Genomic DNA, 27,209 nt, shown 5'->3' on the forward strand with positions numbered 1-27,209 from the left:
TTCCCAGACTAGGGATTACACCCAATATCCCAGAGTCAGACAGAAAGCCTTTATTACTGGATTTGAGAGGGTTGGAAGAGGTGGGTTTGGATGAGGTGAATGGGAAGGAGTTATATAGGGGGTGTGTCAAGGTTTTAAATAAAGATAAATTGAAAAATAGAAACGACACTCCTTGGAGGGTAAAACTGGGCCTTGATGACAAGGTAAAGCCAGCATGGAGAGCACTGTACAAGCCACCGTTATAAAAGGGTACTGGTGACATGCAATGGAGGGTGTTGCATGGTATCATTGCAGTTAATGTTTTTGTATGTCATTAATTCAGATATTAGAGATGGATGCCCTTTTTGTAATATAAGAGAAACAATTTTTCACTGTTTTTTGTTGATGTAATAAGTTGAATGTAAATCATTTTTTATTTAATGTATTAATGTATGTTTATTTAAGAAGGACACATTTGTTGTGTAATTTCTAAAAAGGCAGTGTGCCAATATTTGTGTTAATACTATTTGTGTTAAAACTCCAAATCTTCCTCTCTCTCTCTCTCTCTCTCTCTCTCAATCTCGTTCTCGCTCTCGCTCTCCTCTCGTTCTCCCTATCTATTCTCTCTCTCTCTCATTTTCAGGTTGTTTTCTGTTATCGGTCATTAAGTGCCAAGTTTCCATGGAAACAGTCAGTTTGAAGGGGGACTGTCTGGCGAGGTGTAAAAGTGGCCCTGTGTTCAATTTGGAGATATTATCTCCTCTCAGTGTGAACTTGTCCAGTTTACTGTGTCACTCTGCCATCGGCAGGCAAGGGGCGGCTAGAGAACCAGGGGTTGGTGGTGGTAGACATCTCTATTGGAAGGTTATGTGGGTGTCTATAGCTTATCTCTACTTCCCCTTAGACAGGAAAAGGAACGTAGTCTATACACATACTATAGTAGTATACATATTAGCATGCCGTGTTAAAACTCCTTATCTCCTGTGCCTGGTCTGTGTGGCTGGTCCTGTAATGCCATCACTTTTAAGAGCAGTGACCCTGTTGGCAGGTTACATGGGGAGCCGTCGTGGTGTAATTAGGCCTAGCTCTGTGTGTAATTACCTACTGCTCTCTGTCAGCCCCAGCAGACAGCCACACACGCTGCAGTCTGGAGGAGGGGAAGGGGGTGGAGCCAAGGTACAACCAAGGGCAAGCCTACAGGACATTATACTGTAGCGGTCTCTCCCTCTCTCTCTTTTCTCTCCCTCCCCCCGATGGGAGGTGAAAGAAGTCCCTGAGTCAGTCAAAATCCCTGTGTCACTTTACGAAAGGCACAGGGGTTAAATGTTCACTCTGGGGTATTTGGAAGTAATCCTCTCTGTGTTAAATTGTCTCAGAAGTGTCCCTTCTCTCACCCTCCTTTGTGAACAGTGAGATTTAGGCTGAGTGTGGCAGTGGCAGCACAAAATGGCTGCCATAATAACTGTCAATCAGGTGGGTGCCAGGCTTATGATGTCAGACCTCCACTGAACAGTGAATGTATTATATGAACAAACCATTTTCTAGTTCTATATTCATGGTCATTACTCATGGATTAAAAGGACACAAATTAACCAGCAATAATTTAACATAATGTGAATGTGTAATATGCTTATGAACGTGTAATATGTGGTTTGAAGTATTTTAGGGCATGGAGTGTAAGGCTGTTATTGTGGTATTGTGAATCCTCCTAACAGCACAATATTCCCCCAGCTCAGTTACATAACGTTGCTCTGCTGACCTCCTCTCCCAGTTTTATAATACCACTAGCTATAAAATCCCCGCTCCCAAAATTCAGCCAATCCATTTTTTGTTCCATTGTTAACTGCTTACTTTCATCTCATTACTTATCTTGTATTTCCTGATGTTTTTTTCAGAGGGGAACGTACTATGGAGATTAAGGATTACAGCTACTTTAATTTGCAGTGAGTGCTATATTATAGCAAAACATTTAAACCTGCTCAGGGGTTTTGGGAATGGAAAGGTTACCAAGACAGACCCAGGATGGGAACTCAGAGAGGAGAGAGTTCAAACATACTGTTGGAGACCATCCTGCTACTGGGACATACTGTAACAGCAGAAGGACAGATCATGGGCTGCCTCTCAAATGGCACACTATTCCCATATGGGCTCTGGTCAAAAGTAGTGCACTTTATTGGAAAAAGATGCAGCCTTGGTCACTGTGGCCAGATAATGACAGCCTGGTCAGAAACCAGTCAGATGAAAACAGTACATCCAGATAATGACAGCCTGGTCAGAAACCAGTCAGATGAAAACAGTACATCCAGATAATGACAGCCTGGTCAGAAACCAGTCAGATGAAAACAGTACATCCAGATAATGACAGCCTAGTCAGAAACCAGTCAGATGAAAACAGTACATCCAGATAATGACAGCCTAGTCAGAAACCAGTCAGATGAAAACAGTACATCCAGATAATGACAGCCTGGTCAGAAACCAGTCAGATGAAAACAGTACATCCAGATAATGACAGCCTAGTCAGAAACCAGTCAGATGAAAACAGTACATCCAGATAATGACAGCCTAGTCAGAAACCAGTCAGATGAAAACAGTACATCCAGATGAGCCAGTCAATTCCATTAGCGCTGGTGTTAACCCAATTACATTGTCCCAGTTTTACAATGACCTCGTGCAAACACATTGACTGAAGGTGTTAGTAATGTGGCCAATGAAGTGGACAGGTGGACTAAGGTCTGAGAAGCAGGGAGGAGACCAGATGAGATAGTGAAGACAGGAGGAGAGTCCAGACAGAGACAGAGACAGGGTGATAGAGGAAGCAAGCGATGGGACAGAGTGATAGATAGAGGAAGCGAGTGATCAGCAAGGCTCGTTGTGTCGATAGTAGCAGCGTTGAGATGTGAGCGTTCAGTCAGGGTGATGGACAGGTGCCAGCCTTCATCAGTGGTGTGGAAGTGGAGCAGTAATCAGGGAGATGAGCAGGAAGTGGAGGAGACGCCAAACAGAGAGCCCCCCAGGGCCATGTCTCCTCCTCAGCAGGGCTGAGTGTGACACACACACACACACACACACACACACACACACACACACACACACACACACACACACACACACACACACACTAGGGCGCTTTACTATGCTGCGGCCACTGTGGTCTAATGTGATAGGATGGAAGATTACATTTGTATGATTGTGTGTTGGATATGGTTTCTGGCTTGCTATTAGCATGACAGTGTATGGGCTGCTGTTTAAATGATGTGCTGGGTTGGGAGGGAATAAGCGAGAGAGAAAGATGAAGAGTGGGATGCTGAGAGAGCGGGAGGGAAGAGGGGGATGAAAGAATTATAGAGCATATTCTGTTGCTGTCTATTTGAGAAAATCTACTGGGTGAAAAAAAACTATTCCGTACCATCAGCAAGTTAATAAAAAGAGTGTCATTTATCTCTGTCTGAATAACCAATAACCTGAGAAAGGATGGTGAAGAGAGGAGAGGAGGAGACTGCTGCTCCATATTTCTCTCTCTCTCTTTATCTCTTTCTCTCTCTCTTTATCTCTCTCTCTCTCGCTCTCCTCTCTCGCTCTCTCTCCTCTCTCTACTCTCGCTCTCTCCCCTCTCTCTCTGGCTACTCTTTCAAAATAAGGTGTTTACACCTTTTTCTGTCTGTCTGGGAGTAAGTAACTGTCTGGCTGACTGGCTGGCTGTGGGCGAGTATGGTGAGTTGAATACTGTATGTTAATCTCTATGACCTTTTTATTTTGCTAAATGATCAATGAATGAAGAGCCATAGAGTAGTTACAGTAAGTGTTTGCAGGTCCATCTGGCCTCGTTTGTCTCCTCCAGGGGTTGTTCAGTACAGTACCAGTCAGGTAGTGTTAGAGGTTGTTCAGTACAGTACCAGTCAGGTAGTGTTAGAGGTTGTTCAGTACAGTACCAGTCAGGGAGTGTTAGAGGTTGTTCAGTACAGTACCAGTCAGGTAGTGTTAGAGGTTGTTCAGTACAGTACCAGTCAGGGAGTGTTAGAGGTTGTTCAGTAGTAGCAGCGTAGTTCCAGCTGGCAGACAGACAGACAGACAGACAGGCAGGCAGGCAGACAGACAGACAGACAGACAGACAGACAGACAGACAGACAGACAGACAGACAGACAGACAGACAGACAGACAGACAGACAGACAGACAGACAGACAGACAGACAGACAGACAGACAGACAGACAGACAGACAGACTGGTGGATACAATGCCCCTGTCCTTGATTCCACTAGGTAGATCTAAACAGGGTGTTGTCTACGCAAAGGCCTGACTATGTGACATAACGCTGTGTGTGTGTGTGTGTGTGTGTGTGTGTGTGTGTGTGTGTGTGTGTGTGTGTGTGTGTGTGTGTGTGTGTGTGTGTGTGTGTGTGTGTGTGTGTGTGTGTGTGTGTGTGTGTGTGTGTGTGTGTGTGTGTCTGTCTGTCTGTGTATTTATGTGTATTTATGTGTGTGTGCATGTAAGTGTGCGTGTGAGTGTGTGACTTGTGTACTTTGTTTATCCTGGCTGACAGTCCCTCTGATCATGTTACACATCATGTTCTCTGTCTCTCTCTCCCTCGATCTCTTCATATATCTCTCTCTCTCCTCATATCTCTCTCTCATTCTCTCTCATTCTCTCTCGTTCTCTCTCTCTTTCTCGTTCTCTCTCTCTCATTCTCTCTCTCTCTGTGTCTCTAATATAAGCCTCTCCCTCAGGGCTAGTGTGTAAATATTTAGCTTTTGTTTCCTGTGATGCATCATGCTCAGGCTGTTTGACTCAGTGAACCAGTAGCTTTGCAGTTGATCACTCTGGCTTGGATCACTGTTGAGTTAGACTCTACTTTAGTGGCAGAGTGGCTAGGCCTACAGTATTTATATGTAATATTACCATGTATGTTTTTTTGTGATGTTTTCTCTGTGCACTTACATACTTGTAAGGTTTTTTGTGACAGTGCCCCCCCCCCCAACTCAACATCAAAGCAGAACACTCTGAATGACACATTAGGGCCAGCCACCATAGCAATCAACTCTCCTGTTCTGTCTCACTAAAATCCTCTGGAGGATCGTGCCTCCAGTGTCAGCCATCCCTGACTGTTCTGTCTCACTAAAATCCTCTGGAGGGTCGTGCCTCCAGTGCCAGCCATCCCTGACTGTTCTGTCTCACTAAAATCCTCTGGAGGGTCGTGCCTCCAGTGCCAGCCATCCCTTACTGTTCTGTCTTCTCAGTCTTACTGAACTCTGACGGTCGGTCCTGGTTTGTTGTGTCTTATGGAGCTCCTCTGGGGGGCTGCTGTGTGGTGCCGTGTCGTGACGTTATTTCTCCCTGCCTGTGTTCTCCCTTATTGAACTGTTCCCGGGGCCTGTGGATGCTGGCTCGGTCTGCTCGGTAGAGCCCTCTAATATTCCTTAATGATGTGGCATCTGTCTCTGTCACCCTCAGCCGGCACCAGCCTGATGCCTCCTATTGTGGCTGACTTCACAGAGCAATAAGCAGTCCTGTCTCTTAGACACAGACGTAGGGACAATAACACCAGCCTGCCAGGCTGCTGTCAGAGCAAACAGCAGAAAGGCCCCAACAAACAATTATCTTTTTCAACAAAGCGGGAGTCGAACATAATTTTCCTTTTCATTTATTTATTATAGTTCTTCTCTTTGGAGTTATTTAGACTGTGTTGATGGCAGAATAATTTGAGGCTTTCTGAGATAGCAAACATAGAGGTGTTTGAAATGATTTTGCAGCTTTGACAACTCTTTTTTAGGAAGCGGGAGTAGAGTCACAGAGGGGAAGAGATGGTGAGTTGTGATTGGACAAGCAGAGAACGGTGGCTCTCTGATTGGATAAAGATGGAGCAGAGAGAGTCCTGTTTTAACAGAGATTCTCTGGAGTGTCACCACACCCTACTCTCCATCTGCGTGTTTACACTCACACACTCTGAGCTTGGCACACAGCAACCGGTTATCATAGCTAATCATCCGTGTGTGAGTGCACCACACATGTGTGTGTCACTCTCATGACTGCCAGGGTGAGCATATTGGCTTGGATTGGCATGCCAACTCTTTCAGATCCTGTGTTGCGACCAACCGGCTCCATTGGCCCTATCCACACTGCAGAGCCACCACAGCTGCCAGTTTCCTCCTCTGCTGTGTTAATTACAGTCATATCCAGGAAACTGTCCGGGCATCATAGACATGACTCAGTCACATCACTGATAGTCATGTCGTTTTACTGTGAAGTCAGTCCAAATCACACATTTCATTATTTGAGCTTCTGACACTGCTATGACATACATACACATACAATTTCAACTGTACGCAATTTCCCCTTTCTGAATAGATCCAAAAATAATTCACAAGTGATGACAAGGTTGGATTTTAATGTAACGAATGCTGCTGAGAGCATGCCAGTATGACTTTATAAGAAAACTGCACACAGTACTGTATGCAAATATCTAGCTAAGAAAAATCATAGACAATTGCATATGTTCAATTTAGCATTTTTAGTCGTGGTACCAAGTGTTTCCCTATCCCAAACATATTTCCAAATACTGTATGATCCACCAACCTCCACTTACGTCTAACTGGATGCCTGGTAGAGAGCTCTAGCCGTCGTCAGACTGGTTGTGTGGTTCTTCTAGAATCTTCTAGTAGTGCACTACATTGGGAATCGGGTGCCATTTGAGCTTCAGCCAAGGATTGCTCATTAGCGAGTGTTCCCCATAGAGATACAGTACCTGGACCCCCCTCTCTCTCCATGGTGCTAGCATCTGTCAGAGCTGCGATCACAGTAAAATGCGATCACAGTAAAATACGATCCCACTTTATTTGTCTGTGTTGGGCTGTTATTGCTGAGTTGCAGGCGGAGTACACTACAAGCACTCAGCAGACAGGTTTGGCTCATAGATCCAGATAGAGATATGGTAGTCTAGTGAGGCTTAAGACATGGTACAAAATGCCCAGTGTGTATGTGACTGTCCAGAAGAGGGTGCTAGCTGCAGTCTAGTAGATATAATGAATGTACAGTATATCTCATAAAAAGAGGAGAATAAAGTGTGAAATCTCGAAGGCTACTGATGCAGGTCTACCTTCATCTGTCTATTTTGTTTAAAGTGTATTTTTTCTCCTCATCAATCTACATAAAATACCCCATAATGACAAAGCAAAAACAGGCTTTTAGAAATCTTAGCAAATAAAAAATTAAAACTGAAATATCACATTTACATAAGTATTCAGCGGCAGGGACTAGAGAATGAATATTGATTTTAAAACAAATTTGACGTGGTTTTTAAATCAACTTGGGAAAATGCATCACTTTAAAAGAGTCAGGGTTTGTAGTGTGTCAATGGAGCAGAGAAAACTTCCCTCTTGTTTTCATGGGTTAACAAGATGATGTGTTAATGACTTCTTCCACCTTGAGAAAAGCCCTCCTCTCAAATGGCGTTTGTGTGTGTGTGTGGTGTGTGTGTGCATGTGTGTGTGTGTGGTGTGTGGTGTGTGTGTGCATGTGTGCGTGCATGCGTACACATTCACCTGATTATTGGTCTGTGGCTTTGAGGACACACACACACACACACACACACACACACACACACACACACACACACACACACACACACACACACACTGTGTGTGTCAGTGCATTGGTGAGTTACGCAGTGCAGGCTAATGACTTCTCCTGGTTGGTTAATTGAAGTACGGAATGAAGGAAACACAGGAAAATCTGGGGAATAGAAACACCTCTCTGATTTAAAACTACAGCATTCACATACAGGAGTCATAAAGGAGAAAACCTCTGTTTCCATACACCTACAGCAATATGTCCAGATCTTCTGCTTCCATACACCTACAGCAATATGTCCAGATCTTCTGCTTCCATACACCTACAGCAGTATGTCCAGATCTTCTGCTTCCATACACCTACAGCAGTATGTCCATATCTTCTGCTTCCATACACCTACAGCAGTATGTCCAGATCTTCTGCTTCCATACACCTACAGCAGTATGTCCAGATCTTCTGCTTCCATACACCTACAGCAGTATGTCCAGATCTTCTGCTTCCATACACCTACAGCAGTATGACCAGATCTTCTGCTTCCATACACCTACAGCAGTATGTCCAGATCTTCTGCTTCCATACACCTACAGCAGTATGTCCAGATCTTCTGCTTCCATACACCTACAGCAGTATGTCCAGATCTTCTGCTTCCATACACCTACAGCAGTATGACCAGATCTTCTGCTTCCATACACCTACAGCAGTATGCTTATATCTCCACTGGGAAAAAGCTCTTCTCACCTCCTGACTTTCTGGTTAAATAAAGGTGAAATAAAAACTCTTCTTGACCATTTAGCCAGACACAACAAGACACTATAGGCCAGGAGTGAGCAACTGGTGGCCCGCGGGCCTGGCCTCGCTTTTGTAGGCCCGCGGATCCATTCGAAATCTGTTTGTGGATCAGCAGTCACTCAATTAGCCCATGTCTGCCAATATTTGTTTTTGATTGGTAAGTTAGTTTAGCGGCCGGCTATCTAAACTCAAATATCATATTAAAAACTGAAAACATTTATCTCCACCCTATGGTAAAATGTGTAGAATTGCAGGAGATGAAAAATAAATAAAAAGTCTCTCTGCTATCAATCTTTTGCTCGCAAAGTGGCGGGGCCCCTAACAAAATGTAACTTAAGGCCCCAAAAAGGCTAGGGTCAGCTCTGACTGCATGTGTGGGTATGGATGTGGGTACGCAGACCCATGAGCCACAGTGGCCCCTCATGATGAGTTCAGATTTTACTGGCTGCCTCTCTGCACACCCACCTTTTAGCCTGACAGTGATGGATCATGGGTGATGGAGGCTGACATTTTCCTCTTCTAATCGCTGCACACAAAACACGTAAATCAAAGCATATAAATAGCTCCTATTAATGATAGATATTTATAAACTGGGGGGTTCGAACCCTGAGTGCTGATTGGCTGACAGTCATGGTATATCAGACCGTATACCACGGGTATTTTTACTGCTCTAATTACATTGGTAACCAGTTTATAATAGCAATAAGGCACCTCGGGGGTTTGTGGCATTGCATTGCGTCGTGCCTAAGAAAAGCCCTTAGCTGTGGTGTACTGGCCATATACCACACCTCCTCGGGCCTTATTGCTTAAATATTACCCCTCCACACTTTTTCAGCAAGTACAAGAAGAAGTAAATCAGATTTCTGTGGTTGTATTTCACTTTTATTAATGCACCAATCAAGAGAGAGTATGTAAATGTTTCAATCAGTAAAGCACATTCCCACACATTGCTTTCTCCTTATTACACATAGCTTACTCTGCCCCAATGTACGTAGTCTAATCACATGAACTGTACATGAAAAAAGGCTTGTGAAATAGTCCTACACTCTGGTGCTATCTAGAACCTAAAAGGGTTCCCATAGGAGAACCCTTTGAAGAACACTTTTTGGTTCCAGGTAGAACCTGTTTTGGTTCCATGTAGAACTCTTTCCACAGAGGTTTCTACATGGAACCCAAAAGGGTTCTAAATAGGACCAAAAAGGGTTCTACCTAGAATAAAAAAGGGGTAATCCTTTTAGAACCCTTTTTTCTAAGAGTGTACTACAAGCCCACCAAGCCATAGTGAGGGTGGTTTTTGCAGTGTGAAAGTGTGCCGTATTGCACAACAGTGTAGTGTTTTATATGTCAGTCAGGATCAGTTTTAAACCCAAGGGACGTGGCCTGCTGTGGACCACAGAACCTGTCTGCCTGTCAGAGCTCAGACCCAGAACTGCTGCTGAGGACTACTGAGTCAGGTGAAACAGAGGATACTGGGAGAAGAGTCCATTTCTCTGGCTGGGTCTGACATGGCATCCTACAGTATATCCCTATAGCCTATAGTGCAGCACTACTTTTGGTCAGAGCCCATAAAGATGTGCACAGCCTCTCTGTGTGGACAAACATCTGTCATGATTCTGGCTTCTGGTTGGCTGTCTCCGCCCCTGTTCTCGTTTCTGGTCATGCGCTTCTGTCTTTGTCTCTCCCTATTATGTTCATCATCACTTTTCACTAAGGGATCTTGGACATTTAGCTTGTGTGTGCATTTAGTGGCTGGCTTGGTATTACCCCACAGACCTCGGCTGGTTAGGGTGCACTGTCAATAAGGACAGCTCTGCCCTATTAGCTACATGAAATGACCTGCTAAGTGTGTGCTCTGTTGAAAATAGAAAGCATAGCAATGGCCAGTGTTGTGTGGCTCTCATGACCCACTTCATAAACTGACAGACATTTTGAACTGACCTTTGACTCCTGTGTTCTCGCTGTAGATTTACAATGAGAAGAAGAGTCAGTTTGACATCAAGAGGAACAATCCCAAGGACCTGGTGGAGAGGGTGGCACGAGACATCGCTAAGCTGCTCACTAGCAAGAGGAGAGCCCTGGAGGTAAGCGGATGCTACTGCACCTGTTAGAGAGTTCCAGAGGGGGAAAGAGTTATTTCCATATAGGAACATGCTGGAGGGGTTAGTTTCATATCTTCTTAAAGGGTTGCAATCAATCAAATGTCTTTATAAAGCCCTTTTTACATTAGCAGAAAACCCCAAACAATGCAGAAGCACAGTGGCTAGGAAAAACTCCCTAGAATACAAGGGGGATACCTAGTCAATTGTACAACTGAATAGATTCAACTGAAATGTGTCTTCCGCATTTAACCCAACCCCTCTGAATCAGAGAAGTGCAGGGGGCTGCCTTAATCGACATCCACGTCTTCGGCGCCCGGCTGTTAACTGGCTTGATCAGGGGCAGAACGACAGATTTTTCCTTGTCAGCTCAGGGATTCAATCCAGCAACCTTTCGGTTACTGGCCCGTCGCTCTAACCACTAGGATACCTGCCGCCATGGTTAGATAAAGGCAGGAACCTAAGAAGAAACCTAGAGGGGAACCAGGTTCTGAGGGGTGGCCAGTCCTCTTCTGGCTGTGCTGGATGGAGATTATAACAGTACATGGCCAAGATGTTCAAACGTTCATAGATAACCAGCAGGGTCAAATAATAATCAGTGGTTGTAGAGGGTGCAACAGGTCAGCGCCTCAGGAGTAAATGTCAGTTGGCTTTTCATAGCCGAGCATTCAGAGGTCGAGGCAGCAGGTGTGGAAGAGAGAGAGAGTCGAAAACAGCAGGTCCGGGACAAGGTAGCACGTCCGGTGAACAGGTCAGGGTTCCCTAGCCACAGGCAGAACAGTTGAAACTGGAGCAGCAGCACGAGCACGAGCATGTGGACTGGGGACAGCCAGGAGTCATCAGGCCACGTAGTCCGGAGGCATGATCCTAGGGCTCAGGTCCTCTGGGAGGGGAGGGAGAGAGGGAGAGAGAGAATTAGAGGGAGCATACTAAAATTCAAATATGACACCAGATAAGATAGGAGAATTACACCAGATATGACAGACTGACCCTAGCCCCCCGTACATAGACTATTGCTGCATAGATACTGGAGACTGAGACAGGGGTGGGTCGGAGGACACTGTCGCCCCATCCGACGATACCTCCGGACAGGGCCAACCAGGCAGGATATAACCCCACCCACTTTTCCAAAGCACAGCCCCCACAACACTAGAGGGATATAAACCAACTTACTACCCTGAGAAAAGGCTGAGTATAGCCCACGAACATCTCCTCCACCACACAAGCCCGAGGGGGCGCAAAACCGGACAGGAAGATCACGTCTGTGACTCAACCCACTCAAGTGACGCACCCCTCCGGAATGGAAGAGCACTAGTAAGCCAGTGACTCAGCCCCCGTAATAGGGTCAGAGGCAGAGAATCCCAGTAGAGAGAGAGAGCCGGCCAGGCATAGACAGCAAGGGTGGTTCGTCGCTCCAGTGCCTTGCCGTTCACCTTCGAACCCCTGAGCCATACTACACTCAATCATAGGACCTACTGAAGAGATGAATCTTCAGTAAACCTCTTAAGGATCCTCCCCTTTTTTCAATTTTCGCCTAAAATGATATACCCAAATCTAACTGCCTGTAACTCAGGCCCTGAAGCAAGGATATGCATATTCTTGGTACCATTTGAAAGGAAACACTTTTGTAGTTTGTGGAAATGTGAAAGGAATGTAGGAGAATATAACACATTAGATCTGGTAAAAGATAATACAAAGAAAAAAACTACCGTTATTTTTTTTGTACCATCATCTTTGAAATACAAGAGAAAGGCCATAATGTATTATTCCAGCCCAGGTGCAATTTAGATTTTGGCCACTAGATGGCATCAGTGTATGTGCAACGTTTTAGACTGATCCATTGAACCATTGTATTTCTGTTCAACATTTTGTATCAAGACTGCCCATATGTGCCTAATTTGTTTATTAATAACTTTTCATGTTCAAAACTGTGCACTCTCCTCAAACAATAGCATGGTGTTATTTCACTGTAATAGCTGCTGTAAATCGGACAGTGCCGTTAGATTAACAAGAATTGAAGCTTTCTGGCAATATCAGACATGTCTTATGTCCTGGGAAATGTTCTTGTTACTTACAACCTCATGCTAATCGCATTAACCTACGTTAGCTCAACCGACCCGTTTCAAGTTTCAACAGGAAACCAATGTAGGGAGGCTAGCACTGATCACATTTTGGGGTTGTAGTCAAGATTCTAGCAGCCGTATTTAGCACTAACTGAAGTTTATTTAGTGCCTTATCCGGGTAGCCGGAAGGGAACGGAATGTCCTTGAAGATAGCTATACTATTCTAGTGACTGAAAGGAAGTTCTGCAGAGGAGGGGAGTATTTTAGAGGTAACCGTCCAGGGGAGACAATTATTTGCATCATTATGTTCAGACAGGCCCTCTAACTGGTTGCATTATGTTCAGACAGGCCCTCTGCTTAATTGCAGTTTGTTTCTTCACTGATGGTGCCCAGTTTCCTCCCCCCCCCAAGAGAGAAAATATTCAAAATCGGTTCAGGATATTTCAAAAAGCCAATCATAATATTAAGGCGCATGATGGAGGCACCGTTTGAACTAATCCCGAAAAATGTGATTTAAAAAAACATAATGTTGATGGGCCTTCTACTTTATAAGGTTGGATAACAGAGCAGTTAATACGTTTATAAGGTTGGATAACAGAGCAGTTAATATGTTCATAAGGTTGGATAACAGAGCAGTTAATACGTTTATAAGGTTGGATAACAGAGCAGTTCATACGTTTATAAGGTTGGATAACAGAGCAGTTAATATGTTTATAAGGTTGGATAACAGAGCAGTTAATACGTTTATAAGGTTGGATAACAGAGCAGTTAATATGTTCATAAGGTTGGATAACAGAGCAGTTAATACGTTTATAAGGTTGGATAACAGAGCAGTTAATATGTTTATAAGGTTGGATAACAGAGCAGTTAATACGTTTATAAGGTTGGATAACAGAGCAGTTCATACGTTTATAAGGTTGGATAACAGAGCAGTTAATACGTTTATAAGGTTGGATAACAGAGCAGTTAATATGTTCATAAGGTTGGATAACAGAGCAGTTAATATGTTCATAAGGTTGGATAACAGAGCAGTTCATACGTTTATAAGGTTGGATAACAGAGCAGTTCATATGTTCATAAGGTTGGATAACAGAGCAGTTAATACGTTTATAAGGTTGGATAACAGAGCAGTTCATACGTTTATAAGGTTGGATAACAGAGCAGTTAATATGTTTATAAGGTTGGATAACAGAGCAGTTAATACGTTTATAAGGTTGGATAACAGAGCAGTTCATACGTTTATAAGGTTGGATAACAGAGCAGTTCATACGTTTATAAGGTTGGATAACAGAGCAGTTAATACGTTCATAAGGTTGGATAACAAAGCAGTTAATATGTTCATAAGGTTGGATAACAGAGCAGTTAATACGTTCATAAGGTTGGATAACAAAGCAGTTAATACGTTCATAAGGTTGGATAACAGAGCAGTTAATATGTTCATAAGGTTGGATAACAGAGCAGTTCATACGTTTATAAGGTTGGATAACAGAGCAGTTAATATGTTCATAAGGTTGGATAACAGAGCAGTTAATACGTTCATAAGGTTGGATAACAGAGCAGTTAATACATTCATAAGGTTGGATAACAAAGCAGTTCATACGTTTATAAGGTTGGATAACAGAGCAGTTCATACGTTTATAAGGTTGGATAACAAAGCAGTTAATACGTTCATAAGGTTGGATAACAGAGCAGTTAATATGTTCATAAGGTTGGATAACAGAGCAGTTAATACGTTTATAAGGTTGGATAACAGAGCAGTTAATACGTTTATAAGGTTGGATAACAAAGCAGTTAATACGTTTATAAGGTTGGATAACAGAGCAGTTAATACGTTCATAAGGTTGGATAACAGAGCAGTTAATATGTTCATAAGGTTGGATAACAAAGCAGTTCATACGTTTATAAGGTTGGATAACAGAGCAGTTAATACATTTGTAAGGTTGGATAACAGAGCAGTTAATACATTTATTAGGTTGGATAACAAAGCAATTAATATGTTTGTTTCGCTCAAATCAGCAGGATACTGTGAAAGCATAATTTTCCCCAACCATATCTACATTTGATAATCAGAGTTTATATTCATTTAAAGTAGAGCTAAGTTGGTTTATTTTTTTTATAATGTCGCAGGCGAATGTCCTCTGAATCAATTTAGTTCATCATATTCATCATTTCATGAAATGTGCGTGCTGCATATTAAAACACGGAGGCTAAACACATAGTGAGGAGATGCACCCATAGAGGAGACCTAAAGCCTACAGGCAGAGTGGAAGCACTGAGCCATACTGCTCTGAGGGGGGATAACAGAGAGAGAGGAAGAGAGGGGGGAGGGAGCTGTATTCCTCTCTCCTTCCCTCTGTGCTGCCTCTCAAAAGGGCCCTCAAGGCATAAGTGCTGCTGTTTTCACCAGTCAAGTCCCTTGAAGGAACATTTGAGGGTATCTTTTAACAGCACAGGGTCTCACATGAGAAGGCACAGTAACCCTGAGCAGTGCACCACAGCCTCTTCAAGGGACAGGCGTGGCTAATTCTGTGGCACGGACCCTTAAAGTGAGAGGTATCACGATGTACCCGGTGGTCGTGCCGTGTGTGGGAATGAAATTGCACTGCTACTGACCCTCCGTTGCCTGTTTTAGCAGGGGAGCCCTGTGAGCTCAGTGCAGTGCCCAAGCCTCTCCCCTCCCCATGCCTGTGTGCCCATCGTGCCCATCCTCCTGCTGGCCTAACCTCCCGGACCACACTGTCACCTCACATCCTGTCTCCACTGTTCACTCAGGAGGGAGGAGAGGAAACGAGGTGAAAAAAGTGAAGTGATGGAATGAGAATGGCCCCTGAGGCTCGGGAAAAACCAGGGAAATTATGTTCAGAAATTCATAGATTTAAAAATGAACAATGAGAGAGAGATGGTTGGAATGAGAGAGAGAGAGAGAGAGAGCGAGAGAGAGCAAGAGAGAGAGAGAGAGAGATGGTTGGAGAAAGAGACAGAGAGAGTGAGAGAGAGAGAGATTACTCTGGAATATGCTAAAGGAGAGAACAGAGGATGGGGATTGTCACGGAGTCATTTTGTGGTAATTTAAGAGTACGAGGCTCATAAAACGACATAAAACCGTTCATTTGTTTCATTTCGCCACATTATAAATTCTCACACTAAACAGAAAATTCATGACAGCTGAATCAATTCAACTCCACTAGGTATTCATACTGTAGACAGTGGGAATGGAACCAGACTCCTTATGCAGAGTGGAGATAAGGATGTCTCATACTCATATCCAGGTTGGTTGTGTTGATGTTGCTTTTTATACCAGCCAATTTCTACTTCCTCCTTAATGGTTATTTACTCCCATGCATTCTGAAAGATTGAAACCAGCACAGTAATCAGAATGGGAGCTACAAATAGCTGGAAATGTGACTTGTGTAAATGCAAACCATTAAGTCCTTTCCTGGGATGGTCATACGTTAATACAGAGGGTTCTACATGGAACCCAAAAGGGTTCTACCTGGAACCAAAAAGGGTTCTACATGCAACCAAAAAAGGTTAGCCTATTGGGACAGCCAAATAACTATTTTGGAACCCTTTTTCCTAAGAGTGTAGTGAAACCTATGAACCAGGTCTGCATGTCTGTTGGAGGATGTGAACCAGGCCTGCCGGAGGCTGTGAACCAGGCCTGCCGGAGGCTGTGAACTAGGCCTGCCGGAGGCTGTGAACCAGGCCTGCCGGAGGCTGTGAACCAGGCCTGCCGGAGGCTGTGAACCTGGCCTGCCGGAGGCTGTGAACCAAGCCTGCCGGAGGCTGTGAACCAGGCCTGCCGGAGGCTGTGAACCTGGCCTGCCGGAGGCTGTGAACCAAGCCTGCCGGAGGCTGTGAACCAGGCCTGATTGAGGCTGCTGAACATCCTGCAGGCTGTCAATCAAAGCCTGTATGCCAAGGAGGCAGCATCATAGGGATATCGATCAGGATCTGTTGGATGGGATCTCTCAAAGCACAATGAGAAGGGACTGATGGAATACAAAAAGAGACCAAGATTGATTTGATCCAGTTATGTACATCTCTGTACTCCTCCGCTATAGATTTTAGTTTTTTGGTCAACAAAAGTTTTAATTTATGAAATCTGTTCTCAGGTAGTTTATTCCCACAACAACAACAAAAAGAGACACATTTATTTAACTAGGCAAGTCAGTTAAGAACAAATTATTATTTACAATGACGGCCTACCCTGAGCCAAACCCTAACCCAGACGATGCTGGGCCAATTGTACGCCGCCTTATGGGACTCCCAATCAAAGCCGGTTGTGATACAGCCTGTAATGGAACCAGGGTCTGTAGTGACGCCTCTAGCACTGAGATGCAGTGCCTTAGACCGCTGAACCAGGGTCTGTAGTGACGCCTCTAGCACTGAGATGCAGTGCCTTAGACCGCTGAACCAGGGTCTGTAGTGACGCCTCTAGCACTGAGATGCAGTGCCTTAGACCGCTGAACCAGGGTCTGTAGTGACGCCTCTAGCACTGAGATGCAGAGCCTTAGACCGCTGAACCAGGGTCTGTAGTGACGCCTCTAGCATTGAGATGCAGTGCCTTAGACCGCTGAACCAGCGTCTGTAGTGACGCCTCTAGCACTGAGATGCAGTGCCTTAGACAGCCTTGCCACTCGGGAGCCCACATATGTGATCGTATCTCAATGTAATCAAGGTATGAAATAATTTATATTTTAAGATGCAACCTCTTTTTGGGCTTAGTTGTGCTCAATTTGCAGTGTACACATTATTATATTTTTTACAGCCCCCCGATCATTAGCTATGACAGAAATTGGCCCGCGGCTGAATCTAGTTGCCTACCCCTGTACGTATATAGTCTGTCAATGAATGGATGCTTTTGGGCTGTATTAGTGATACACATATCGCTTTTCCTGTATATTTAAATTCATGGTTTCAGAGCTTAAACATTTCTGCACACCAGACAGACATCAATGAGTAAGAACTAACTTAGTTCTATGACACCAAGTTGGACCGGTTCCTTTCAGGTATCAAGGCAAGTATAAGCTTATGGTTTGACTTCTACAGCCAGGTGGGCGTTACAGAGTAGTGATGCTGACAGAGACTCTACAGTCATACTGATTGTGAGAGAATGCAGGAGCTCTGACCGGACACTATGCAGGGATGGCAGAATGAATCAGTCACCCTGCCTAAGACTCTGTTTCCCCTGGCCTGACCATGGATACCAAGACAACACAGGATGAGGGTGGTGTGGAGGGGGACAGGGACTGTGACAGCTCTGTGTCATCTGTCATCGTGCTACACATACAGTAGATAAATAATTTACAAAGACACACACACACACACACACACACACACACACACACACACACACACACACACACACACACACACACACACACACACACACACACACACTCATAGACACACACCCACACCACACCACACACACACGCGTACGCCCCATCGCCCAGGAACCTGACCCCCTCCTAAGAGAGTCTGAAGTGGTCGATAACTTGAGTCTGCATCCCAGCAATTTTTCAGACACCTCAGTGACTCACTTTAATTGGACAGGCACGCGGCACGAATCACCAATTTAAAACAGCTACATTTAGCCCTCAGTGATTTAAAGAGCCACAGACTAAAAATGTTAAATAAAAAATGACACAATTGTATCGCTACTACTTTACTATGCAGTAGAGATCTCCATTATTCTCAGAGTGAAATAGCCGTCAGTGGAAGTTCACAGATGGAGAGGTGTCTGAGGAAGTGTTGGTGGAATGTGGTTGTAGATTCAGCTGGTGCTGTTGAGGAGGTAGGATCATCTGGAGGAGTGGGCACGGGGCTGACTGTTGGTTATGACACTGCAGGAGGATCAGAGAGACGGTTACTGCTCTTCCTCTCTCTGGTGACAGGTAAAGGGAGTCTGTTGGGTTTTGTTAACAGGTTGACTCTGCATCTTTCTGTTTATGTGTTTAATCTCTGTGTCCTAGTAATAAAGACTTGAGTGCTTGTTGTTATCCAGAGGTATTCAACTCTAAATCACCATGGTGGCGGTGGCGGAGGTTGTGGTGGTCGTGGTGGTGGTCGTGGTCATAGTGGTGGTCGTGGTGGTGATCGTGGTGGTGGTCGTGGTGGTGGTGGTGGTGGTGGCCGTGGTGGTGGTGGTAGTGGTGGTGGTGGTGGTCGTGGTCGTAGTGGTGGTCGTGGTGGTGATCGTGGTCGTAGTGGTGGTCGTGGTCATAGTGGTGGTCGTGGTGGTGGTCGTGGTGGTCGTGGTCATAGTGGTGGTTGTGGTCGTAGTGGTGGTCGTGGTGGTGGTCGTAGTGGTGGTCGTGGTGGTGCGTGGTGGTCGTGGTCATAGTGGTGGTTGTGGTCGTAGTGGTGGTCGTGGTGGTGTCGTGGTCATGGTGGTGGTCGTAGTGGTGTTGGTGGTGGTCGTGGTGGTGGTGGTGGTGGTCGTAGTAGTGGTGGTTGTGGTCGTAGTGGTGGTCGTGGTGGTGGTTGTGGTCGTGGTCATGGTGGTGGTTGTAGTGGTGGTGGTGATGGTCGTGGTGGTGGTGTTCGCGGTCGTAGTGGTGGTCGTGGTGGTGGTGGTCGTAGTGGTCGTAGTGGTGGTCGTGGTGGTGGTGGTCATGGTGGTGGTCGTGGTCGTAGTGGTGGTCATGGTCGTAGTGGTGGTCGTAGTGGTGGTGGTCGTGGTCATGGTGGTGGTCGTGGTGGTGGTGGTGGTCGTGGTCGTGGTGGTGGTGGTCGTGGTCATAGTGGTGGTGGTCGTGGTGGTGGTGGTGGTGGTCGTAGTGGTGGTGGTCGTGGTGGTGGTGGTGGTCGTAGTGGTGGTTGTGGTTGTAGTGGTGATCGTGGTGGTGGTGGTGGTGGTGGTGGTGGTCATGGTCGTAGTGGTGGTTGTGGTGGTGGTCGTAGTGGTGGTGGTCGTGGTCGTAGTGGTGGTTGTGGTCGTAGTGGTGCTTGTGGTCGTAGTGGTGGTGGTGGTTGTGGTCGTAGTGGTGCTTGTGGTCGTAGTGGTGGTGGTGGTCGTGGTCGTAGTGGTGGTCGTGGTCGTAGTGGTGGTGGTGGTGGTGGTCGTGGTCGTAGTGGTGGTTGTGGTGGTGGTCGTAGTGGTGTTGGTGGTGGTCGTGGTGGTGGTGGTGGTCGTAGTGGTGTTGGTGGTGGTCGTGGTGGTGGTGGTGGTGGTCGTAGTGGTGGTGGTCGTGGTCGTAGTGGTGGTTGTGGTCGTAGTGGTGATCGTGGTGGTGGTGGTGGTCGTGGTGGTGGTCGTGGTCGTAGGGGTGGTTGTGGTGGTGGTCGTAGTGGTGGTGGTCGTGGTGGTGGTCGTGGTCGTAGTGGTGGTTGTGGTCGTAGTGGTGGTGGTGGTCGTGGTCGTAGTGGTGGTCGTGGTCGTAGTGGTGGTGGTGGTGGTCGTGGTCGTAGTGGTGGTTGTGGTGGTGGTCGTAGTGGTGTTGGTGGTGGTCGTGGTGGTGGTGGTGGTGGTCGTAGTGGTGGTGGTGGTGGTCGTAGTGGTGGTGGTCGTGGTGGTGGTGGTGGTCGTAGTGGTGGTGGGGGTGGGGGGATATTGTGCAGACATGACAGAGATGCTCTGTGACTTTGCAGTCATACTGATTGTGATTTTGAGGGAATGTAGGAGCTCCAACTGGACACTGTGCAGGGATTGCAAAAGTGTGCTTGACAGAATGAATCAGTCACTCTGCATAAGCTTCTGTTTCCCCTGGCCTGACCATGGAAACCAAGTCGACACAGATGGACCAGGACCAGGAATGGGGACAGCTCTGTGTCATCTGTCATCGTGTTACACATAGATAAATAATTTACAAAGACACACACGCACACACATGCACGCACGCACTCACTCGTACACATACACCACACACACACACACAATCGTGCCTGTCCACGTGCATGCGTGCACACAAACACACCCACCCACACACTAACAGATTCCAAGGAACCTGACCCCCTCCTAAGATAGTCTAAGGTGGTCGATGACTTGAGTCTGCATCCCAGCGAGTTTTCAGATGCTTCAGCGACTCGCTTTAATTGGACAGGCACCCGGCACGAATCACCAATTTAAAACAGCTACATTTAGCCCTCCGCGCTTTAGCCACAGACTAAAAATGTTAAATAAAACATTACACAATTGTATCACTACTACTTTACTATAAACACTGAACAAAAAAGAAACATGTAAAGTGTTGGTCCCATGTTTCATGAGCTGAAATAAAAGATCCCAGAAATGTTCCATACGCACAAGAAGCTTATTTCTCTAAAATGTTGTCCACAAATTTGTTTAAATCCCTTTAGTGAGCATTTCACCTTTGCCAAGATAATCCATCCACCTGTGGCATATCAAGAAGCTGATCATTACACAGGTGCACCTTGTGCTGGGGACAATAAAAGGACACTCTAAAATGGGCCATTTCTACCAGAGCTGTTGCCAGAGAATGTAATGTTAATTTCTCTACCATAAGCCGTCTCCAAAGTCATTTTAGAGAATTTGGCAATACATCCAACTGGCCTCACAACCACAGACCACGTGTATGGCATTGTGTAGGGGAGCGATTTGCTGATGTCAATGTTGTAAAAAGAATGCCCCATGGTGGCGATGGGGTTATGGTATGGGCAGGCATAAGCTACGGACAACTAACACAATTGCATTTTAGCGATTGGCAATTTGATGAGTGTTGAGATTCTGAGGCCCATTGTGAGGCCAATTTTTTTAAGGTATCTGTGATCAACAGATGCATATCTGTATTCCCAGTTATGTAAAATCCATAGATTAGAGCCTAATTAATTTATTTCAATTGACTGATTTCCTCATATGAACTGAAACTCAGTAAAATCTTTGAAATTGTTGCTTGTTGCGTTTATATTTTTGTTCAGTATAGGACAGATCTCCATTATTTTCAGAGTGAAATAGCCGTCAGTGGAAGTTCACAGATGGAGAGGTGTCTGAGGAAGTGTTGGTGGAATGTGGTTGTAGATTCAGCTGGTGCTGTTGAGGAGGTAGGATCATCTGGAGGAGTGGGCACTGGGCTGACTGTTGGTTATGACACTGCAGGAGGATCAGAGAGACGGTTACTGCTCTTCCTCTCTCTGGTGACAGGTAAAGGGAGTCTGTTGGGTTTTGTTAACAGGTTGACTCTGCATCTTTCTGTTTATGTGTTTAATCTCTGTGACCTAGTAATAAAGACTTGAGTGCTTCTTGTTATCCAGTGGTCGTGGTGGTGGTGGTGGTCGTAGTGGTGGTCGTGGTGGTGGTGGTGGTGGTTGTAGTGGTGGTCGTGGTGGTGGTGGTGGTGGTGGTCGTGGTGGTCGTGGTGGTGGTGGTGGTGGTGGTCGTGGTGGTGGTCGTAGTGGTGGTCGTGGTGGTGGTCGTGGTGGTGGTGGTGGTGGTCGTGGTGGTGGTCGTGGTGGTGGTGGTGGTGGTGGTGGTGGTGGTTGTAGTGGTGGTCGTGGTGGTGGTCGGTGGTTGTGTGGTGGTCGGTGGTGGTGGTGGTGGTGGTGGTGGTGGTGGTGGTGGTCGTGGTGGTGGTGGTGGTGGTCGTAGTGGTGGTCGTGGTGGTGGTGGTGGTGGTTGTAGTGGTGGTTGTAGTGGTGGTCGGTGGTGGTGGTGGTGGTTGTAGTGGTGGTCGGGTGGTGGTGGTGGTGGTGGTCGTGGTGGTGGTCGTAGTGGTGGTCGTGGTGGTGGTCGGTGGTGGTGGTGGTGGTCGGTGGTGGTCGTGGTGGTGGTCGTGGTGGTGGTGGTGGTGGTCGTGGTGGTGGTCGTAGTGGTGGTGGTGGTGGTGGTCGTGGTGGTGGCTGGTGGTCGTGGTGGTGGTTGTGGTGGTCGTGGTCGTAGTGGTGGTGGTGGTGGTCGGTGGTGGTGGTGGTGGTGGTGGTCGGTCGTGGTCGTGGTGGTGGTGGTTGTGGTGGTGGTGGTGGTGGTGGTGGTGGTGGTGGTGGTCGTGGTGGTGGTGGTGGTGGTGATGGTGGTCGTGGTCGTAGTAGTGGTGGTGGTGGTGGTGATCATGGTCGTGGTGGTGCTGGTCGTAGTAGTGGTGGTGGTGGTCGTGGTCATAGTAGTGGTGGTGGCGGTCGTGGTCGTAGTGGTGATGGTGGTAGTGGTGGTGGTCATGGTTGTAGTGGTGGTGGTGGTCGTGGTGGTGGTGGTCGTGGTGGTGGTGGTGGTCGTGTTCGTAGTAGTGGTGGTGGTGGTGGTGGTCGTAGTGGTGGTCGTGGTGGTGGTTGTGGTGGTCGTGGTGGTGGTCGTGGTGGTGGTCGTAGTGGTGGTGGTGGTGGTCGTGGTGGTGGTGGTGGTTGTAGTGGTGGTCGTGGTGGTGGTGGTGGTGGTGGTGGTTGTAGTGGTGGTCGTGGTGGTGGTCGTGGTGGTGGTGGCGTGGTGGTGGTGGTGGTCGTAGTGGTGGTCGTGGTGGTGGTCGTGGTGGTCGTGGTGGTGGTCGTGGTGGTGGTCGTAGTGGTGGTGGTGGTGGTGGTCGTGGTGGTGGTCGTACTGGTGGTCGTGGTGGTGGTTGTGGTGGTCGTGGTCATAGTGGTGGTGGTGGTGGTGGTGGTGGTGGTCGTGGTGGTGGTGGTGGTGGTGGTAGTCGTGGTCGTGGTGGTGGTCGTGGTCGTGGTGGTCGTGGTGGTGGTGGTGGTGGTCGTAGTAGTGGTGGTGGTGGTTGTGGTGGTGGTGGTGGTGGTGATGGTGGTCGTGGTCGTAGTAGTGGTGGTGGTGGTGGTGATCATGGTCGTGGTGGTGCTGGTCGTAGTAGTGGTGGTGGTGGTCGTGGTCATAGTAGTGGTGGTGGCGGTCGTGGTCGTAGTGGTGATGGTGGTAGTGGTGGTGGTCATGGTTGTAGTGGTGGTGGTGGTCGTGGTGGTGGTGGTGGTCGTGTTCGTAGTAGTGGTGGTGGTGGTCGTGGTTGTAGTGGTGATGGTGGTGGTGGTGGTCGTGGTGGTGGTCATGGTAGTGGTGGTTGTGGTCGTGGTGGTCGTGGTAGTGGTGGTTGTGGTCGTGGTGGTGGTCGTGGTCGAAGTAGTGGTGGTGGTGGTCGTGGTCGTGGTGATGGTGGTGGTAGTGGTCGTGGTCGTAGTAGTGGTGGTGGTGGTCGTGGTCGTGGTCATGGTCGTGGTCGTGGTAGTGGTGGTGGTCGTAGTGTTGATGGTGGTTGTCACCAGAAATCACCAGAAAATACTATTTTAAGAATACACAGATTATTCCAAACAGCACAAAAATGGCAGCAGCTGGCGAGTCCACAATGCATGACGACAGCACTGGTGGCAAACGATTATGTCTCTCCTGTTGGCGTTAAGTCATGACGAATGAAGGAGTTGTCTGTCTCTAAGAGTTCTGGGAGATTTCCCTACAGCCTCGCTGCTCATTTGTAATATCAGCAATAGATCACACTAGATGACTTTCCACGCACACTGATGGAATCTATCACTCTGGGATGGATTAGTCGGGACTGAGGCAACTGCCGTACACGGTCACGTGCACAGGATACAGCATGTGTAAACAGTACAGTGAAATGCTTGCTTGCAAGCTCTTCCTCAACAATGCAGTTATAAAAAGCCATATACAAGAAATACACACAAGAATATACAATACCAATCAGTGAAAGGGATACAAATCAGGGTTAAAGTGACTGAGCAGCAGGATAAATATAATAAATAGTAGCAGCAGCAAATATGGTAATAGTGTGTTGCTCCATAGTACAATGCTCCATATTGTATGTACCCACCATTTCTACAACTTGTAGCCACCATTTAGTAAAACAGTTAAGCCATACAATGTAGCAAGTGCCAACATTGGTGATGCCAACTAGCTAACATAATGGCTTCACTCGTCAGAACATTACACATGATCCAAGCCCCCACTATTTTACCTTGCTTGGACATTAATAGCTGCTAGCCCTTGGCATGGCTTGTGTTCATTTTGGCAGCGTAATGAAGTCCCCCATAATGAATGTGAATGAGCAGCTCTTTGGAGAGGTCAGATATTTGATTAACCTAATCACTGGCTAAATCTACAACATGCCTGTTAAAGTCATCTGTCTTTAAGGTGAGTTCATTTTGTGTATGCTGTAAAAAAAAAGAAAAGTACAAAGCAATGCATTACCCCAAAAAGGAGAGTAGGTAGGAGAGTGTAAGAAAGCAATTTCATTTTCCATTTCCTGCAGGCAGTTAGAGAGGCAGTTATAGCACTCCGGTCCCCTCAGGACCCGAAGAACAGGGGAAGTAGGCCGAACTGACTCTCCTTGGTCAAAAATAGCATAGATAACGTCTTAGCTCACCTCAAAACACTGATTGATAAATGTTTTATATCAAAATGATTATCAAATTTGTTCTGGTAGAGTTAATTGGAAGTCTCACCTTTCAGAGGGTTTAGTGTGGAGGTTTCAGGACAGGGATGGAAGGGTTGAGATAGACTAACTTGTGTTAAGGAAAAAGGTGTGTTGGATCTTAATTTGATCACTCTGTTGTTGCTGAGATTTTCCTGCACTGCAGGATTTACATAAATCCACTGAAAACCCACATTAAGACATATTAACATTATTGCATTTTTCATGTAGCTTAATTTTGGCCAGCTAATAGCCTAACCACGTTTAAATATTTTGCTGCGACAATACTGGTCAAATTAAGATTCAACACCTGTAGTGTAAACACGATCAATTCTGCTCACTTACCTTGAGGATGAGGAGAGCACCAGTCTGCTCCCTCCCCAGCTACACAGACACACACACTGGCCCTTGTCATTCAGATCTATGAACATCCATTAGCAACCATCTGTTACAATAAGACCTGAAGCTGCAAAGCCATAACACCTCTTTCTCTCTCTTCTCTCTCTCTCTCTCTCTCTCTCTCTCTCTCTCTCTCTCTCTCTCTCTCTCTCTCTCTCTCTCTCTCTCTCTCTCTCTCTCTCTCTTTCTCTCTCTTTCTCTCTTTCTCTCACTCTCTCTCACTCTCTCTCTCTCTCTCTCTCTCTCTCTCTCTCTCTCTCTCCTCTGTCACTCTTTCTCTCTGTATCTCTCTCTCTCCTCTGTCACTCTTTCTCTCTGTATCTCCCTCTCTCGCTCTCCTTCTCTCCTCTGTCACTCTTTCTTTCCTCAGTCACTCTTTCTCTCCTCTGTCACTTTCTCTCCTCTGTCACTCTTTCTCTCTGTACCTCGCTCACTCGCTCTCTCTCAAACACACACACACACACACACACAGACACACACACACACACACACACACACACACACACACACACACACACACACACACACAGATTAATTAATCAACTCACCAATTCACAAATGCACAAACAGACACTTAACCTTCTTCCTAAAGTGATTCCTGTTTCACCTTCACATAAGATGAGAACAGCTCACCTCCCAAAACCATATAACATGACTGAACATAGAGCAACAGGAGATATGAAGGGATGACCCCCCTCCCCTCAGTGGTCAAAGTAACACACACAGAGATAGGTCAGAACAGAATAAATACACATGATTGTACATCTTCAGTATTGGGCCGTTCCATCACTACTTCCTACAAAGAAAGGTCACACGTCTGGAACTTGGCAGATTTTCACATTAGAGAAATGTCAGGATCGGATCTGTTTGCAGCAGCACTGTGGTTGTCACTAGCTGGCACAGCCACAAAGTCATAAACACTGCCTAGTTCTACAATTTATCTTCTTAAAATCCAATTTTTAAAAAGAACCCTAATCTTAACCCTAATAATAACCACATTGCTAACCAATTAAATTAAGACCAAACTTTCTTGTTTTCATGAATTTTGACAATATAGCCAATTTTAACTTTGTGGTTGTGCCAGCTAGTGGAAACCCAGCACTGCCTGAGGCACCCTTCCTCAGTTTTCATTGCACTTATTTCACTGCGTCTCAGCATACCGTTTCAACAGTTCCATTTGAATGCAGCATTTATATATATTTTTTTACAAATGTCAATGTACATACAGAGGAAGATTTATTTTTGATTGGTGTGTTCCTGTCTCACACACAATCCCTCATTAAAGTGACAATGTGTGTGGCAGACAGGCAGGGAGGAGGAAGTGGGGGGCTTTTGATTCTCTGTCTAATCATCAGAGTTCTAGTTGAAAGGAGAAAATGGTTCCTGTGTTTAAGCAACTCCTTCACGTAGCAACGACATCTGCCTCACTCCTTCATCTCCCCATCAGCCAGAGACAAATGAATGGAAATGACTGCTTTCTGTGTTTTACACAGCCATTTCCACAAGATGCATAAAACATATATTTCCATGCAGTCTCCCGTGTTTGATTTTGCATCTGCCAGGACAGAGAATGAGCGAGAGAGAGAGAAACACTTCAGTTTTGAAAGGGTTTTGCTAAAACGCTAAAGTTTTTTTCTTTTCTTTGCGAGGCAATTTCTTTTTCGTTGCAACTCTTGTCAGTTGGTTGTTTTCTCGCCTACAGGATACAATTGAAATAGATATTTTCAGATGAAAGGGGCTTTTGAAAATGTCTCTGCAATCAAATAGAAAATATGTGTTATGTGGCTATATGGAAAAGAACAATGAAATAGGTTCTCTGCTCATAATAGTGCCTTGTGCGTGTTTAAAAATATATTTTAAGAGACGGTGAGGCACAGTATGTATGTCAAATCCAATTGATTTATAAATTCCTTTTTACATCAGCAGATGTCTGTATATATTTACCTAATCAAGATATTTGCATAGAATCCATAGGAGTGAAGACTATTGAGTGTGTAA

The 27,209-nt window shown here is 46.0% G+C and overlaps 1 protein-coding gene across 4 annotated transcripts in view; it reads left to right on the forward strand.

Annotated features, from left to right (window-relative positions):
- LOC106566000 (voltage-dependent calcium channel subunit alpha-2/delta-2) overlaps positions 1-27,209 on the forward strand; it is a 329,019-nt gene that overhangs the window by 58,257 nt on the left and 243,553 nt on the right. For all 4 annotated transcript variants that reach the window (XM_045691870.1, XM_045691873.1, XM_045691872.1 and 1 more), the window contains exon 3: positions 10,295-10,411. In XM_045691870.1, the coding sequence (XP_045547826.1) occupies positions 10,295-10,411 (117 nt within the window). The remainder of the gene's footprint in view (positions 1-10,294; positions 10,412-27,209) is intronic.

This window comes from Salmo salar, chromosome ssa12 (genome assembly GCF_905237065.1).
Source record: "Salmo salar chromosome ssa12, Ssal_v3.1, whole genome shotgun sequence".
NCBI lineage: Eukaryota > Metazoa > Chordata > Actinopteri > Salmoniformes > Salmonidae > Salmo > Salmo salar.